This window comes from Thunnus thynnus, chromosome 4, assembly GCF_963924715.1.
Source record: "Thunnus thynnus chromosome 4, fThuThy2.1, whole genome shotgun sequence".
In the NCBI taxonomy this organism is placed as follows: domain Eukaryota; kingdom Metazoa; phylum Chordata; class Actinopteri; order Scombriformes; family Scombridae; genus Thunnus; species Thunnus thynnus.
This window is the reverse complement of record NC_089520.1, coordinates 672,841-691,177: the sequence shown is the minus strand read 5'-3', so window position 1 is coordinate 691,177 and position 18,337 is coordinate 672,841. Positions and strand designations below refer to the sequence as shown.

The 18,337-nt window shown below is 38.8% G+C and overlaps 1 protein-coding gene across 3 annotated transcripts in view; it reads right to left on the bottom strand.

The window, feature by feature from the left end:
* The window catches only part of LOC137180858 (E3 ubiquitin-protein ligase RNF123), a 152,243-nt gene that overhangs the window by 106,064 nt on the left and 27,842 nt on the right, over nt 1-18,337 (bottom strand). For all 3 annotated transcript variants that reach the window (XR_010928065.1, XM_067586125.1, XM_067586126.1), the window contains exons 22-31: nt 17,236-17,336; nt 13,666-13,858; nt 12,525-12,670; nt 7,173-7,256; nt 4,589-4,696; nt 4,239-4,416; nt 2,545-2,619; nt 2,286-2,373; nt 2,121-2,208; nt 519-603 (exon numbers count right to left, since the gene is read on the bottom strand). Coding sequence is in view for 2 of the 3 variants with exons in the window: in XM_067586125.1 (XP_067442226.1) it covers nt 519-603; nt 2,121-2,208; nt 2,286-2,373; nt 2,545-2,619; nt 4,239-4,416; nt 4,589-4,696; nt 7,173-7,256; nt 12,525-12,670; nt 13,666-13,858; nt 17,236-17,336 (1,146 nt within the window). In the remaining variant the exon portion in view is untranslated. The remainder of the gene's footprint in view (nt 1-518; nt 604-2,120; nt 2,209-2,285; nt 2,374-2,544; nt 2,620-4,238; nt 4,417-4,588; nt 4,697-7,172; nt 7,257-12,524; nt 12,671-13,665; nt 13,859-17,235; nt 17,337-18,337) is intronic.

Below are 18,337 nucleotides of genomic sequence, written 5' to 3'. Positions count from 1 at the left end.
AGAAGATGCTACAAAACCTGACATACGAATTACTGCTGCTGGGATTTTATCTCATTTTAACATAAAACACCAGATTCAAAAATCTCCTCTGCTTCCAAAAATAAGACGAGTCCATGAACTGATTCACTGTGTAAGAGGACACGTTATTTACCTTCAAGGTGTCATTTAAAAACGTCCTGTGGGCAGACACACACACTGATAATTAAAGCAGTAAATCAAACAGAAGTGTGGTAAAAATAAACCTGATGTAGACAAACTGTCATGGCCTCAATTTATTTATGGAGGTTCATGAAAGAGAAGAAAAGCAGGACTGTGACCTGAACCAGAAACACTCACATGGTCAAAAAGAGGAGAATCATGATAGAAGAGAAACAGACCAGAGACGTCATCTATTGCTGCTTTTTGTCTTCATTCTTTTTTAGAGTTATTGATCGGACACAAATCACCGCGGCAACACGGAAGGCACAGCGCTCACACTCGTTCACACTCACGCTGAGAGAAATCAGAGAGACACTTACTCTGCAGACTGGGCAGGTTCGCATCCTCGGGTTTGGTTTTCAGGAGGTGAGGCAGGCGAGTGTATCTGTAGCCGAAACCACAACCCTGCACGACAGACAGCAAGACACGTTACAGACCACGCACATGCAAAAATACACTATAAATACACTATAAATACACTACAAATACACTACAAATACACTACAAATACACTATAAATACACTATAAATACACTATAAATACACTATAAATACACTATAAATACACTACAAATACACTATAAATACACTACAAATACACTATGAATACACATATAACTACACTATAAATACACTATAAATACACTATAAATACACTACAAATACACTACAAATACACTATAAATACACTACAAATACACTACAAATACACTACAAATACACTATAAATACACTATAAATACACTATAAATACACTACAAATACACTATAAATACACTATAAATACACTATAAATACACTACAAATACACTACAAATGCACTATAAATACACAATACACTATAAAAACGCATATAACTACACTATAAATACACTATGAATACGCTATAAATACAAATACACTATAAATACAATTACACATACAAATACACTATAAATACACTATAAATACACTACAAATACACTATAAATACAAATACACATATAAATACACTATAAATACACTATAATTACAAACACACTATAAATACACTATAAATACACATATAAATACAATTACATATACAAATACAGAATTTCTTCCCGTCTTAATGCGTTTGAGACCATCAGCTGTGTTGTGTCGAGGTCGTGTTGGTATACAGCAAACAGCCCTGTTCCACTACTGCAGTAACTGTACTACTACTGCAGTAACTGTACTACTACTGAGGTAACTGTACTACTACTGCAGTAACTGTACTACTACTGAGGTAACTGTACTACTACTGCAGTAACTGTACTACTACTGTAGCTCACATTTCACAGCAGCTGGTTCATCATTTACACATATACATACATATACACACATATATATATATATATATATATATATATATATATATATATATATATATATATATATATATATATATATATATATATATATATATATATATATATATATATATATATATATATATATATATATATATATATATATATAAGAAACAGAAGGGGCCCTAAACAGAGCCTTGTGGTGCCCCACATGTAATGAAAGCAGAGACAGTCGCTGTGTCTGAAAACATTCACTCCTTCATATATAACAGTCAGCAGTTTACAGTGAACAATAAACTCAGATTTCACAGCAGCTGGTTCATCACTGACTCACAACCGTGAGTTTGTGCATCTTTAACTTGAGACACAGAGCAATGCAGGGTTGTTAGTAGAAAGTAGTTAACATGTCATGGATTAAACATATATATATATATATATATATATATATATATATATAATGTTCTAAATAAAACACACAATTCATATTCAAGACTTAGAGTTTAATAAATAAAGTGATTTTAGACACAGACAATGCTGACAGTGTGTGTGTGTGTGTGTGTGTGTGTGTGTGCATGTGCGCGTGCATCTGTGCATGTGCGTGTGCGTGCTCACCCTCCACAGTCGGACCAGGATCCAGTTGGTCTGAGCCCAGGGTCTCTGTTCATACGGAGCCAGCAGATTCCTCATCATAGCAACACGTCTGAAACACACGTGAACATCAGCACGGACCAGGAGAACCGACCAATCAGAGAGAGAGACGAGCAGACAGATACTCACTGTTCCTCGGGGATCCTCTCCACCGCCCGCAGGGATTGTGGGTAGCAGACGTAGCTGGCCAGAGCCTGCATCAGAGAGTCTTTGATATCTGACAGCAGACGAAAGGTTTTAATACGTCAGGTGTTAAAACATCCAGACACAATACAGATCAGTTCAAAACATGTCAGGATCATTACTGAAGTGTGTGTGTGTGTGTGTGTGTGTGTGTGTGTGTGTGTGTGTGTGTGTGTGTGTGTGTGTGTTTGAGTGTGTGTGTTACCTGTTCCGACTATACGTGGATCTGCAAAGTGCTTAGCAAGGATAGCAGCTAGTTGAGTCAAGGTTTCTTCATATCCTGAAGGTATAAAATAAACACGTATGAAGTGGAGTCGACCTTCACACCGAGGAGCTGAAACACAAACTATCTGTAGTTTCTGTGTGTGTGTGTGTGTGTGTGTGTGTGTGTGTGTGTGTGTGTGTGTGTGTGTGTGTGTGTGTGTGTGTGTGCTGATAAGATATTTTTATAATCAGGATCTGATGGGTCCAGGTTTTTAGGTTTTTAAAGTGTTTCAGACTGTTTCTGGAACAAAACAACACATTTAATGACGTCATGTTTTCTTCTAGATCAGCTGTTCGCTCACATGTAAAAAAATAAAGTTAAAACAAGAGCCGAGAGGACGCGGGACAGAGACCAGATCCGGGACCCGGGACCCGGGTCAGACCGGCTGGTCTCGGGTCTCGGTGATCCAGCTGTGATCATGTGGTCGTTATCACGGCGGGAGGAAACGTGTGTTTAGACGCCAGACGAGAATATAAACTGAAGAAGAAGCTGTTAGTTTAACAAACATGAGAAACAAGTTCAGGAACATCAGTCTTTAAAAGAATATTGAATTTTAGCAATTTGGTTTATAGATATTAAATTTATTATTAATTTATATGAAATGAAATAAACAGGTTCATACGTCTGTTTATCACTCAGAACAGAATATTATTATATGTTATTATATTATATGTTATAATCTGTGTCTGAAACATATAAACAATTATTTTCATTTCAATGACTTTTCTCATTATTATGATGCAGCTGCTGTTTCCCGCCGCTGCTGCTTGTTAATTAATATAATTACTGATAGCTGTGTGTGTTTGGACGTCGGGTTCAGGCAGGTGAGACTCTCTACTGTTTAGAACCGTTTCCTGTTTCCTGGTTAACAGCGACGTTACAACATGAATGACAGAATATATTCAGCTGCTCTTTGTTTGGCTGAGTTAGTCGTAGCTGCTGCTGGTTGTGATGTTTGGATGTGACGATCGATCCTTCAGCCTCAGCTGGACCTGAGTTACTGTTGTTTTCATGTTGTGACGGAGCAGCAGACGTCTGTCTGAGGGACGGATGGAGGGAAATATACTGAGGAGGTGTTTAGTGATGTCTGAGGGAAAATCTGAGCTTCGACCTCTGTAGGATTTTATTATTGTTATAACAGTTTTTGGTAAAATTTTCATTTTACACTAATTTTCTTGGAATTTTCTGGGTGATTTGCAGGTTTTTAACGGTTAATTTTTAGGAGATTTTACAGAGAGAGTGATGCAATTTGGGACAAATGATAAGAAAACACTGAAAAAGTTGGTTTAGTTGTTAATATTCACACATTATATCTGGGTTCATACTGACAGTATCTGTGAGTTGTAATCTGTAGTTTTCTGTGTGACTGTTTGTTCAGGACGATGTTTGAAATAAACAAGCTGATGTGCTGATATGAAGTTTGACACACAAAACTACAAACAACTCAGTATTTTATCAGTTAAAGAATTAAGAGTTTCATTTATTAATTATATATAAACACAAATATAACGAACCAGCAAAGGAAATTAATATAAAATGAAACTTTCTGTAAAATAAAGCGATGAATCTAAAAAAACACTCTGCAGAGTAACGGATGATAAAGTAAAGGTTGGTTGCAGGACTGATTGTTGTACCTGGCAGCTCCTCCATGCTGTTGGCGGGGCTGAAGTAGTTCTTCAGGGCGCTGTACGCGTTCATGGCCACGTTGAGGTAGAACTCTGGAGCGAAGGCAAACAACGAGCCCGTGTTGTCGGCGTGTTCGATGGTCCGAATGCACACACACAGCAGCCAGTACACGTCCAACATCTTCTCCTGCACGGACCGATTAAAGCAGTTAAATAACACACACACACACGCACACACGCACACACGAACACACACACACACACACACGCACACACACACAACACACACGCACGCACGCACGCACGCGCGCACGCGCGCACACACGCACACTAACACACACATGCAGCAGCTGCGTCACCTTGGAGTAGATGGTGGCGTTGATCCAGGCCAGTCTCCTGCTCAGGTGGTTCAGCTTCTCTGCAAACACCTTCTGGCTCTTCTGGAGCTCCTCCAGGATGTCGGCTCTCTGTGGGACAAACACGCAGCAGCTTTACTGCAGGAACAACCGTTAGGAACCAAAGACTTCGGTTCATCCGCCATGAAAAACATCTTATTGCTTTACTTCACTTTGTCTGAAGTTCTTTAAAAGTTGATGATGTAGCACAAAGTCAGAGGTTGTTTATCTGCAGCACAACAAGCTGTAAACAGAAGCGCGTTCCTGCACATGCTCAGTAGCGTCTGCCGTACACAGAACTACTCTCTGGAGACTGAAAACGTGATGCTGTTATTAGTCAAACTAACGTGACCAAACTCTTCATGATGAAGCAGATTGTACTGACGACGTTCTTCCTGTAAAGACGTAATAAAGGATCTTAAATAATACCAGATAAACTAAAAGGCAGCAGGAGGAAGGATTACTGTCCTTTACATCACCATTTCTGACGATTATTGTTTAAAAACGTTCAACTTGTAGATTTATTTCAGATTAGACTTGAAGTCTGGATTGAAAAGCTTCAGTGATGTGAATATATAACAGATATATCTGTACATGATGTTTCTATCAGTGAGCCTGTGTGTATTTATGGGTTATTATGTGTCGGCGGTTCATATTCAGATGCTGGTGGGTATATTTTTGTTGATGAATGTGTCTGAATGATGCTGCAGGAACGGATCATGTAAATAAAATCATTGATTCATTCATTTGTTCTGCAGAGCTGAGCGGTGATCTCACGTCATCATAAACCTTTAAATCTGTTTCTTCTTCTTCTTCAGATTTTACAGCTGCTTTCCTCAGAACATGAAACCAAACACCTGCACACAACCTGGCTGCAGTCTTTCTCCCCCAGCGTGTCCGTCACCATCACTCGTCCCGTTACTGACGTCTGGGACGGTTAATCAGCGTGTCCTCGTCTCCCCAACACGTCAGCACGACAGAATAAACCAAACTTTCATTTACTTTGCAGCCTTCAGACGTGTGTTTGTTTGTTTGTTTGTTTGTTTGTTTGTTTACTGAACTTCCTCCTCCGGTCCGTGAAGCTAATGAGACGAGCTGACAGGTGTGCTGACTGGAACTCAGCCAATTATCTTCAGCTGAGCACCGAGACAATAAAAACAAGCGACTGTTCCTGCAGGACGACACACAACCGAAATATTCAGTGAGACTGTTTGTCCTGTTGCTGCTCTGTTGGAGGAAATGAATCGTCCTTATCAAGCAATAAAAGTTGCTTTACTTAATGTCATTTCATCAATTAGTCAGTGAATATCTTTGTTTGGACATCTGAGAACATCATACTGGGTGTTTTTCATCATTTTAATAATATCTGACTGCAGCACTGATACCATATTTAATGTTATTAGACATTTTATCTGCTGAAGTTCATGCAGGCAGTGGTGGAAAATACTTTTACTCAAATACTGTACTTAAATATAATGTTGAGGTACTTTACTTGAGTATTTCCATGTGATGCTACTTTCTACATTTCAGAGGGAAATATTGTACTTTCTACTCCACTACATTTATTTTGCAGCTTTAGTTACTTTTCAGATGAAGATTTGACACAATGGATAATATAACAAGCTTTTAAAATACAACACATTGTTAAAGATGAAACCAGTGGTTTCCAACCTTTTTGTCTTTTGACGTCTTACAAAAAGCAGTGTGTAGTCGGAGTCACATTTCACATGTCTATGAGTTGTTAACAGCTCCACCAAATAGTGATTTTTCCCTCTAAACTTCTCACATGCTTTCATTTCAATAAATGTTCAAATGATCCAATATTTCAGCAAAAATCAAAGATTAGAGACAAAGTCCAATACTTAATACTTAATCCTGTAATACTTTAACTACATCAAGCTCATAATACTTATGTACTTTTACTGCAATACTTTAACTACATCAAGCTCATAATAGTGAGTAGGGTCATTCTGCATAATGAGTACTTTTACTTCTGGTACTTGAAGTATATCTGATGTTAATATTTAGTAGTAATAATAGCAGTATTTGTACACAGTGTTACTGCGAGTTCTTCCTCTATGTCATCTTCATGATGTTCAGTGTGTTGTTGTTGTTGTTGTTGCTGCAGGAAGTTAATTATTACATTTCCTGTTGTGAAGTGATTTATCGTTACTCTCCTGTTGGATAAATATAAATATGTTATCTCATTATAAAAGTCAAATACAGTGACATCATCCTCAACTAAATTAACACTTCGCTCCATAAACAAACATGATGTCATAATAAAAGCATGATTTCTGTTAAAACAGCTTGTTTTTATATATAATGTAAGTGATATGGTTGATTGATTGAAAGGTGTTAATTAGTGTTTAATTAGTCTTTAGAGAGCAGAACGTGAGTTTCTGAATCATTAGACTTTTAATCTGAAGTGTCTGAGAGTTATTTCTGTTTTAATATTGCTGACAAACACTTCACGCTCATCAGGACGGAGGCTCGAGTGCAGCTGAAGCAGGAAACTCTGAATGAACGAGTTTAGAAGTGAACTCACTCTGGCGGGGCAGCGTGCGATCTTCTCCTCCGTGTCCTTCAGCGCCACGGCGTATTCATGCACGTCATCCGAAACCACCACCATCTGGAGGGAAAACAGGACACACACACACACACACACACACACACACACACACACACACACACACACACACACACACACACACACACGGGTCAACATCCTGTACTTTAGATTCATTATTAATCTGCAGACGTCACAAACGAAGCATCAGAGCAGGTGAAGCCCTGACCTTTGACTTGCAGGCAGCATTATTTAAATATGGATTATTAGATTATTAAAATTGATTATTGAACCAAAGGAATCCATGATGTCAACTATCAGTTAAACCAGTCCATTCCCATTAACTATTAATCAGTGTAGATGGATTTCTACACCAGTATTATTTTGTTGTACCACATAAACCAGAAGTTTCACAATAAAGTGTTATTTGTAAATGTAGAGCACATTTTAACTGAATTTACAGAGAATTTTCAGAATAAAATGTTTCCATCCTGCTGCTGTTGTGTGAATATCAGCAGATAAACAGCAGGTGGCGCTAATTCTCCAGTCGCTGCCGTTAAACCGTCACAGAAGAAGAAGAAACCACGAGAGCGACAGTCGAAGCTCCAACGATGGAAAACATGATGGAAATATGACGTTTCTGTTAGTTTCATGTGTTGATGTGAGGAAGGTTACAGCCTCCTCATCATCATCGCTCCTCACAGATCTGATGTTTTCACCTCTTCAGTCTGTTTACATTTGATTTTTGATCCAAACAACATGATTTATTACACTGGAGTCTCTCTGGGTTCAATAACACAGAGGTCAAGAGGAGGAGGAGGAGGAGGAGGAGGAGAGGAGGAGGAGAGAGGAGAAGGAGAAGGAGAAGGAGAAGGAGAAGGAGAAGGAGAAGAGAAGAAGAAGAAGAAGAAGAAGAAGAAGAAGAAGAAGAAGAAGAAGAAGAAGAAGAAGAAGAAGAAGAAGAAGAAGAAGAAGAAGAAGAAGAAGAAGAAGAAGAAGAAGAAGAAGAAGAAGAAGAAGAAGAAGAAGAAGAAGAAGAAGAAGAAGAAGAAGAAGAAGAACGAAGAAGAAGAAGAAGAAGAAGAAGAAGAAGAAGAAGAAGAAGAAGAAGAAGAAGAAGAAGAAAGAAGAAGAAGAAGAAGAAGAAGAAGAAGAAGAAGAAGAAGAAGAAGAAGAAGAAGAAGAAGAAGAAGAAGAAGAAGAAGAAGAAGAAGAAGAAGAAGAAGAAGAAGAAGAAGAAGAGAGAAGAAGAAGAAGAAGAAGAAGAAGAAGAAGAAGAGAAGAAGAGAAGAAGAAGAAGAAGAAGAAGAAGAAGAAGAAGAAGAAGAAGAAGAAGAAGAAGAAGAAGAAGAAGAAGAAGAAGAAGAAGAAGAAGAAGAAGAAGAAGAAGAAGAAGAAGAAGAAGAATGAAGAAGAAGAAGAAGAAGAAGAAGAAGAAGAAGAAGAAGAAGAAGAAGAAGAAGAAGAAGAAAAGAAGAAGAAGAAGAAGAAGAAGAAGAAGAAGAAGAAGAAGAAGAAGAAGAAGAAGAAGAAGAGTCTCCAGCAGTGAAACAATAACTATCCTGTTAATATTTCATCTTTAACCGACGACAAAACCCTCAAATGAACAGAGAAAATGAACAGTTTTACACTGAAGGAGGACTGTGGGTTACAGTGTAAGCTCATTATTCTAATGGTCAGTATGACTTTAAGACTGAACGTGTCCTTTAATAGAAAGACATTCACAGAGAATGAGGTGTGATGTACGCAGACACGCGACTGCAGCGAGGGACGGTCACATGACTTAAGTCTCCTCAGTGTCACATGACCCCGAACATGAAGACGCTGATTAAATTACTGAGAGTTAAAGCATCAGTGTGATCTCTTTCCATATTTTTCTTCTTGTCAACAAAATCTCATGTTTGTTGAATATTCACACAAGGTTCATGTCTTTAATGCAAAGCTAAAATTATTAATTAATTAATCCATTAGTCAACGGAAAGAAAATTAATTGCCAACGATTTTGATAAAAATTGATAAAAAACGATTTTTTTAATTAAACCCACAACATGTAATTTCAGCCGCTGGGCGTCTCAATCAAAAACAATAACAACAGACGGAGTGTGATGACGGTGTGAAGCAGCAAGGGATCATGGGAGTTGTTGTCTTTGTTGTTAAATAACCAGCTTCAGCGGGATAGGATTACTCCAGTGTTCATCGCTCCTCCTCTCCAGAACAAACGGACCCGGAGATTACAGGTAAAAATACTAATTAAAGCTGTTTCACGTGTTCGGCAACCGACTTCCTGGAGGGGCTGTTAGCCGAGCTGCTGCTAACGTTTGTCCAGTTTATTTCTCTGATAACTTAAGATCCAGACGTCCAATGACTAAAATCCTTCTTCCGGCTAAAAGATATAGTTAAAAACCACCTAAATTTATCATGAAAATGTGGCTTAAAACTGAATAAAAGTCCATTTATAACAGTTTGTGTGGAACAACCACAACACCGATGTATTATCTTGTATGTGTGTAAGTTACTCTTTGGTAGACGCCATTGTAGCGGACAAACACAGCGCCGCCGTATGCATCTGGTGCGTGTTTACTCTTTGGTAGAGGAGGTATGACGCCATCAACAGGCGACCAAATGAAACGGTCCGTTACTTTGATTAAATTACAGATTTCTCTGGGTTTGAAAATACACAACTCAACAACATATATAACATAGGTCTAGTTGTTTTTAGACATTTTAATGTGGAATAATTACATATTATAGCTTTAACTAGTTCTGATATGAGAGGAAACTGAACATCCTGCTGACGGCTGGTTGAGCAAATTGAACATTTTATACCAATTTTCAAATAATTTTCACCGAGATTATAATCACATAAAACATCTCAGAGGCTTCCTGTTTTCTGTATCAGGATGTTTCGTGAGCAGCAGTTTATTAGAGAATAATTATATTCCAGTCAGCAGCAGGTGACACGATGACTCCACAATCACACAGGATGTTTAGTCTCAGGTCCATGTGAAGGTCATATTATTACATATGAATAAAATATACAACATTAAACTCTTCTGTTCTGCCTTTAAATAAAGATTTATGTCGAGCTCCATGATTCAAACTCTAAACACATTATTATTATTCAGTTAAAAACACTTTGAGGTTATAAATGAGATGATTTGGAGACAATTTAGTTCATATTTTGAGGTGAGAAAATACAGAATAATCTCGTGTACAAATTAAACCATTTGACTGATGAAAAGTCTTCGTTAAGGAACATAAATGTTCTTTCTGAGCCGTTATTTTATCTGTGAGTCCTCTAACTGTAATTATTATAACAGATTTACACGTATTTGAATATAACAGATAAATGAGGTCTTTTATCTGGAGGGAACAGAGCGTTTCCAGGAAATCACTCTGACTGACTCACTCATTTCTTTCACCAGAGAAGCTTCCTGGTTTCATCTGAGCAAAGTCTTTTCATTTCTGTTCTGATGTCTTTTAAATGTTCTCACACTGAACTGCTATTTAAAAGCTAGTGAGTTTAAGTTCTTTGTAATGTGGGTTTAGAAAAGTGTTCTATAAATAAACATTATTATATTAGTCAGTCACTGCGTTTACATGCAGTTCAGTAACCAGGTTACAGTCGGCTTTCTCCACCAGATAGATGTACACATGTAACCAGGTTTGCTGGTTAGCAGCTGGATGAGAGCAGAGATCTTCACACGGAGCGATGCATCCTCGTATTTTAAATAATTACATCCAAAGTCAAACTAAACCAACAGGAAGCAGCCTGTAAAAGTCTGAATATAGAAGTTTCCATCGCTGAACGTTTGACTGAAATTCAGACACATCTAATAGATAGTATATAATAAATAACCAGGACAGCGGTCGGAGAGAAATCACTGATCTGCTGCATGTTTACGCAGATTTACAGTCAGCAGTTTACTACAGTTCAGGTAAACGTGTTCCCTGATTACTCAGGTAACCTGGTTTCTCTGAGTAATCTGGTTACACAAGTACATGTAAACACAACATGTGTCGTCTTTATATCACAAACACTTGTGGTTTGTTTTTTCTGGTTATATGTTCACCTCCACGCTGCTGTTTGGCCACAATGTTTATTTTATTTAACCTTTATTTAACCAGGAAAAGAATATTAAAATGTCATCAATATTCATCACAACTCATCAACATCAGGGATCAAACGGGGGCGATATGAGTCAGTCAGAACATCTGCAGCCAGATGTGCCGTCATTTAGCATGACTTTAAATGCTTCCAGTGAGACCAGTTCATGATGATTCAGGTCATTTTGCAGCTGATGTCAGAGAGAGAGCAGAGTACTTACACAGCCTTTTTACCAGTTCAGTGCTTTACGACAGATGGTAGAATAAGTCCTGACAATAACTTCCCTCACTTTGCTGAAGGATGTAGCTGAGTAGTTGTGTAGGTGTGATGGAAGCAGACCAGTAACGGCCTTATAATAAATAAGAATAAATGGTTCAGTCTGCAGGTGAACAAGGCAGATCATCCGACCCGACATACAGAGAGCAGTGATGAATTAGAGCTTTAACCTCAGTGCTCCATAGTAGACAGGTTTAAAACATCACCATGGTCACCATCACCATACCACATGTTCCTAAAATAAAAACCCGATTTCAGCTTCAGTTTTTTCACCAACTGCAGAATCATCAATCACCGATTCCTGGATATCTGTATTGAGATACAGACTCAGAGTTTAGTTTTGTCAGCATTTAAAACAAGGAGTCTGGTTTAGTGCAGACACAGTTGTGTATATCACACCATCATCAGCATAAATGTGGATATTTACATATGAAACATTCTGATCGAGACTGTTGATATTTATAATGAGGAGTAGTGGTCCCAGGACGGATCCCTGGGGAACACCCTTAGATACCTTCTGTCTGATAGATCAAACCAACAGACAGTTTGTTCTGACTCTTCTACACTGATTAGTCTTTGCTTCAATAAGTCAAAAGTCTTAAATAAGGCAACAAGAAGAGCTGCTGCATTTAATAGTCTTAAAATTTCAAGGGATTGTTTAGATTGAACCTTCTGTGAGGAAATGATCAGCTTTGACTTTTCTAATTGCAACTGTGCTTGCAGAGCCCAGTCGCCTGCCAGTCAGCCAGTATGAATCAGGACTGGTTCTACTGGCTTTTGCCACCGATTAAGCGTTTAACACAGAAGAAAGATCTACCTCCAGAGTGGAGACTTTTTTTACACCTGCAGGAATTCCTCAAAAGATTTGTTACTGTGGAAACAGTCTTAAACATCCACCTGAAGACCAACATTTCCTCCTCTGATCTCTTTGAGAGCCGCTAACGCACCTTTCCAAGCTGCTGATGAACACTCAGGTTGTACATCATCACAATCCCATCGACGATCTCCAGCAGGGACTTATCAGCGATGGGCTGATCCGGCTCTTCCAGCGGTCGCCCCAGCAACAGGCCGTCGTTGCCATGGCTTCCCTCGACTTGAGGAGGAAGAGAAGAAAAACAAAGAGGAGAGAGAAAGTTGAGATCACAGGTGTGGCCACGCTGAGGGCGGGATTACTGGCATCACACTGTGTTTTCCACACTGGCTGAATAAGACAGCAGCACTTCCAATAATAATAATAACAACAGCAGATCAATATGTGACCTGAACCACATGCCAGGCTGATTACTCTGCACAGTACAAAACCTCTAAATGAAAGCTTCGCCAGCAGAGAAGGACTTCATTGTGAAGCAGATGTGGAGTCCTCAGACCCCTGAGCCAGTGCTGAAGATTATCATTGGAGAGCCATTAATTAGCGCAGTGGAAACACAGCCATAAAATGTTCTGTTTTTTTTTTTTATTTTAATTCATTCAAGAATGAAATTGATTTGAAACACTGTTTTCTCATTACTCACACATCTGAGATTAGAGACGTAATTCATTGATTGAGGAGAAGCTGAGAATCATCTTCAGTATGACAGTAATCAGTGACAGTTGTCTGAACATCATGTTACTGCAAACAGCTGATTCACATGACTTTAATGGAGACTGTTTGACTAAACGTGAACAAATCTGGTGTGAAAAGAGAACAAACAGCAGCTGATGTTACTTTACTTCTTTTTTAAACTCTGGTGATTAAACGCATAATATGTAATTTCAGCCGCTAGGCGTCTCAATCAAAACAATAACAAAAGACGGAGTGTGATGACAGTGTGAAGTAGCAAGGGATCATGGGAGTTGTTGTCTTTGTTGTTAAATAACCAGCTTTACCGGGATAGGATTACTCCAGTGTTAATCGCTCCTCCTCTCTAGAACAAACAGACCCGGAGATCACAGGTAAAAACACTGAATAAAGCTGACGATGTTTGGCGACCACAGTAAAATATATAACATAGTTGTTTTTAGACATTTTAATGTGGAATAATTACATATTATAGTTTTAAGCAGCTTTATGGAAGCACAATAATAAACTGCTGCTGTTTAGTTACTCACTGTCCTCCTCAGTCCTCTGCTCCACAGCCAGGGTGCGGACTTTCACTTTCTCGGGCTGAGTGAGGGGTCGTCTGGGGGTCATGAGACTGACGGCCGCCGTGCTGAGGAACCGGTTGGCTCGACCCAGAGTGGGAGAACTCAACCAGCTGGGCCTCGCCAGAGCTCCGCCCATCGCCGCTGCGCCGAACGGCCTCTGATGTTCAAAAACAAGCGCACACAACGTTAACATGATCCATCGAGAGCTGTTTCCCTCCGTTATAATCCTGCAGAGGAAGTTAAACCAAGTACAACACATCTACAAAACAAGACAGCGGCCAGCGACGTGATGACGTGTCAGTAAATGACGTAAACACCTGCCGATCCATGATGGAAACATTACTGACACCAGATCAGCTGCTCTGACAACGCTGCTAAAACACTGTTTGCTGTATTGTGTGTGTATATATATAAATATATATATATATATATTTATATTTATATATATATATATATATATATATATATATATATATATATATATATATATATATATATATATATAGTATTTATAAACAAATCTTTATTTCCTGACATATTGGGATATGTATTCTATATATAGATTCTTCTGATACTGAAGACCAACAACCCATCTGGTCCAATAAGATGACAGTACAGTATGATATATCTACCGTATTTTCTCTAATAGAGGCCTCACCTGCAGAGGGCACCAGAGGGCTGAACTACGGAGCCAGATCAGTGGGTTAGTGAGGTGTGTTGATCCTGCAGGGTTTTCAATGTCATGAAGGTGTTATCACCATGGTAACTCTCTGTTAACCTGCTACATCACCATGGTAACTCTGTTAACCTGCTACATCACCATGGTAACACTCTGTTAACCTGCTACATCACCATGGTAACTCTCTGTTAACCTGCTACATCACCATGGTAACTCTCTGTTAACCTGCTACATCACCATGGTAACTCTGTTAACCTGCTACATCACCATGGTAACACTCTGTTAACCTGCTACATCACCATGGTAACTCTCTGTTAACCTGCTACATCACCATGGTAATTCTCTGTTAACCTGCTACATCACCATGGTAACTCTCTGTTAACCTGCTACATCACCATGGTAACTCTCTGTTAACCTGCTACATCACCATGGTAACTCTGTTAACCTGCTACATCACCATGGTAACACTCTGTTAACCTGCTACATCACCATGGTAACTCTCTGTTAACCTGCTACATCACCATGGTAACTCTCTGTTAACCTGCTACATCACCATGGTAACTCTGTTAACCTGCTACATCACCATGGTAACGCTCTGTTAACCTGCTACATCACCATGGTAACACTCTGTTAACCTGCTACATCACCATGGTAATTCTCTGTTAACCTGCTACATCACCATAGTAACACTCTGTTAACCTGCTACATCACCATGGTAACTCTCTGTTAACCTGCTACATCACCATAGTAACTCTCTGTTAACCTGCTACATCACCATGGTAACTCTCTGTTAACCTGCTACATCACCATAGTAACTCTCTGTTAACCTGCTACATCACCATTGTAATTCTCTGTTAACCTGCTACATCACCATGGTAACTCTGTTAACCTGCTACATCACCATGGTAACACTCTGTTAACCTGCTACATCACCATGGTAACTCTCTGTTAACCTGCTACATCACCATGGTAACTCTCTGTTAACCTGCTACATCACCATGGTAACTCTGTTAAACTGCTACATCACCATGGTAACTCTGTTAACCTGCTACATCACCATAGTAACTCTCTGTTAACCTGCTACATCACCATGGTAATTCTCTGTTAACCTGCTACATCACCATGGTAACTCTGTTAACCTGCTACATCACCATGGTAACACTCTGTTAACCTGCTACATCACCATGGTAACTCTGTTAACCTGCTACATCACCATGGTAACTCTCTGTTAACCTGCTACATCACCATGGTAACTCTGTTAACCTGCTACATCACCATGGTAACACTCTGTTAACCTGCTACATCACCATGGTAATTCTCTGTTAACCTGCTACATCACCATAGTAACACTCTGTTAACCTGCTACATCGCCATGGTAACTCTCTGTTAACCTGCTACATCACCATGGTAACTCTCTGTTAACCTGCTACATCACCATGGTAACTCTCTGTTAATCTGCTACATCACCATGGTAACTCTCTGTTAACCTGCTAAATCACCATGGTAACACTCTGTTAACCTGCTACATCACCATGGTAACTGATGCTGTAAACTAACCCGGTCCGCAGCAGGTTATGTTCCGGAGTTTCGGCTTAAATCGGCGATAAAAAGCGGCGTCCTTTCACTGACCACCTGATTTGCTGCCAAGTGCGTTTAATACTGCAGCTATTAGAACACCGATTAGAATATTGATTAGTCTTTAATCAGTCTTACCATTGATTTGATGTCATGTTGTAAATTTGCGATGGTGCGAGAGGTTAGAGTTACTGTTGTTACAATATATCAAACTGTACATCAAACAATAAAAAAAAACTAATGAAGTAATACTTTGAACAAAAATAAATAAATAAAATTGATTAGTCTATTGGTATTTATCACAGATAATATTAAATCTATAACATTAATTTCACTTTGATTCAGCCAGAACCTGAAGTGGTTTCCACTGATGCTTCATTATGGGAGTCAGACAGTTTAATGTTCAAACTGCTGCATCAAGTTTAAAGTTTAAGAGCTCTGGATGTGGGAGGCACTGAGAGAGCATTCAGTGCTAAAATATTTATAGAAACTATTTACTAATTAATGAATTAATGAATTAGTGTTTTAATCAACGAATTTACATGATCAGCAATCTGCCAGCATTCATCTCTCATCTTATTTGCAGCGACAGAGTTGCTTCATGCTGTGATAATGTATTTCTATTCATCATATCTCTCCGTTATAACGACCTGTTCCTCCTGACTGAAGCAGGCGGCACGCCATCGCTCCATTCTGTGCAGAAAAAGAGTCAAATGACGCCAAACGCCCCTTTCATGAGGACACACACAGAGCCTGAAGCAGAAAGTCTGAATTAACAAAGAAAGTTCATAACTACCGTCGTGATGCCGCTTATCTCTGACTGAGAGTTCAGGGTTTGTTGATCCAGCTCACACAGAGAAAGCCTGGATATGTTGAACTGGCTTTGTAGTAAAACCCTCTGGTCTTTACTGGAAGCAGGCTTATATCAGAGAGAGGCTTTTATTCCTAATTCTCTTGTTTGATGAGTATATTTGCTCATATTTAATACGAAGCCTCCCTGTTCTCTGATCTGCTTCCATTTGCTCTGTTAAATTTTTGCATTATGCTATTAATAACATTAAAAGCCTTCATTTCCCGACTTTTATTGTGAAACATTTCAATATAACTAACGTGTGAAGTCTGGCGGCCAGCGTCAGTTAAAAACTAAACAAATCTGAGGCGACGTTACGCTGGATATAAACATTAACAGCACAGTCAAATATCAAATATCTCGGTATAATAACTTACTACATATATACATATATCATATATATATATATATATATCATATATATACAAACCTGTGCTGCGCCGCTCTCCTCGTCCTCGTCTAAGTCGTCCATGGAGGTGGTCTGGATCTCTGCAGGGTCGATGATGATGTTGGCTTTACTGGCCAGGTCATCTGGTAGGAAATAATAAACATATTGTTCATATCACAGCAGCATGTTGTTGTTGTTGTTTACCTGCACAGAGATGATCTGAACCACGACGTCATCGCGTCTCCACGGAAACACATCAGCTTCCAGAGAAGAGAGTGTGTGGGGGGGGGGGAGTCAGGTTTCAACGGTTTCAACACTAATCATTATAATCTCTGTAATAAATTCCTCATGTAAGAATCACCTGAGCTGAAAGACAATAAAACCAGCGATGAAATACAGGAAAACCCCTCAACTGGTCTCAACTGGTCTCAACTGGTCTCAATTGGTCTCAATTGGTCTCAACTGGTCTCAACTGGTCTCAATTGGTCTCAATTGGTCTCAATTGGTCTCAGCTGGTCTGGTCCCTGGGCTGTGGCCCCTCCTTAGGCTCTGTGTGTTTGGCTCCACCCCCCATGGCCATATTAATCTAATTTAATTAATATAAACTCAAAATGATATAAATTTATATAAATTAATATAAATATCTAATTATTTAACCCATTTTACTGCCTCTGCTGCTGCCACAGTGATACTATCAAACAAGACTATTATCATTATTACTATATATTGTTGTATTGTTATTAATATCATTATTATTATTATTATAATTATTAGCTCTCTATCACCCATAATCAGTCCATATTGCTTAGTTGCTCTCTACATTTATTATCTTCTTCATTGTAATATGATGTTGTCATTGCTGTTGTTTGTCATTATTTTTGTTTGTTTGTCTATTTGCTTGATTTGTGTCTTTTATTTATTTATTTATTTTTTATTTTTTCTCTGTGTTTGTTACTGAGATATTCTCTGAGAGCTCTGTTTGTTACTGGGATATTCTCTGAGAGCTCTGTGTTTTTTACTGAGATACTCTCTGAGAGCTCTGTGTTTGTTACTGAGATATTCTCTGAGAGCTCTGTGTTTGTCACTGGGATATTCTCTGAGAGCTCTGTTTGTTACTGGGATATTCTCTGAGAGCTCTGTGTTT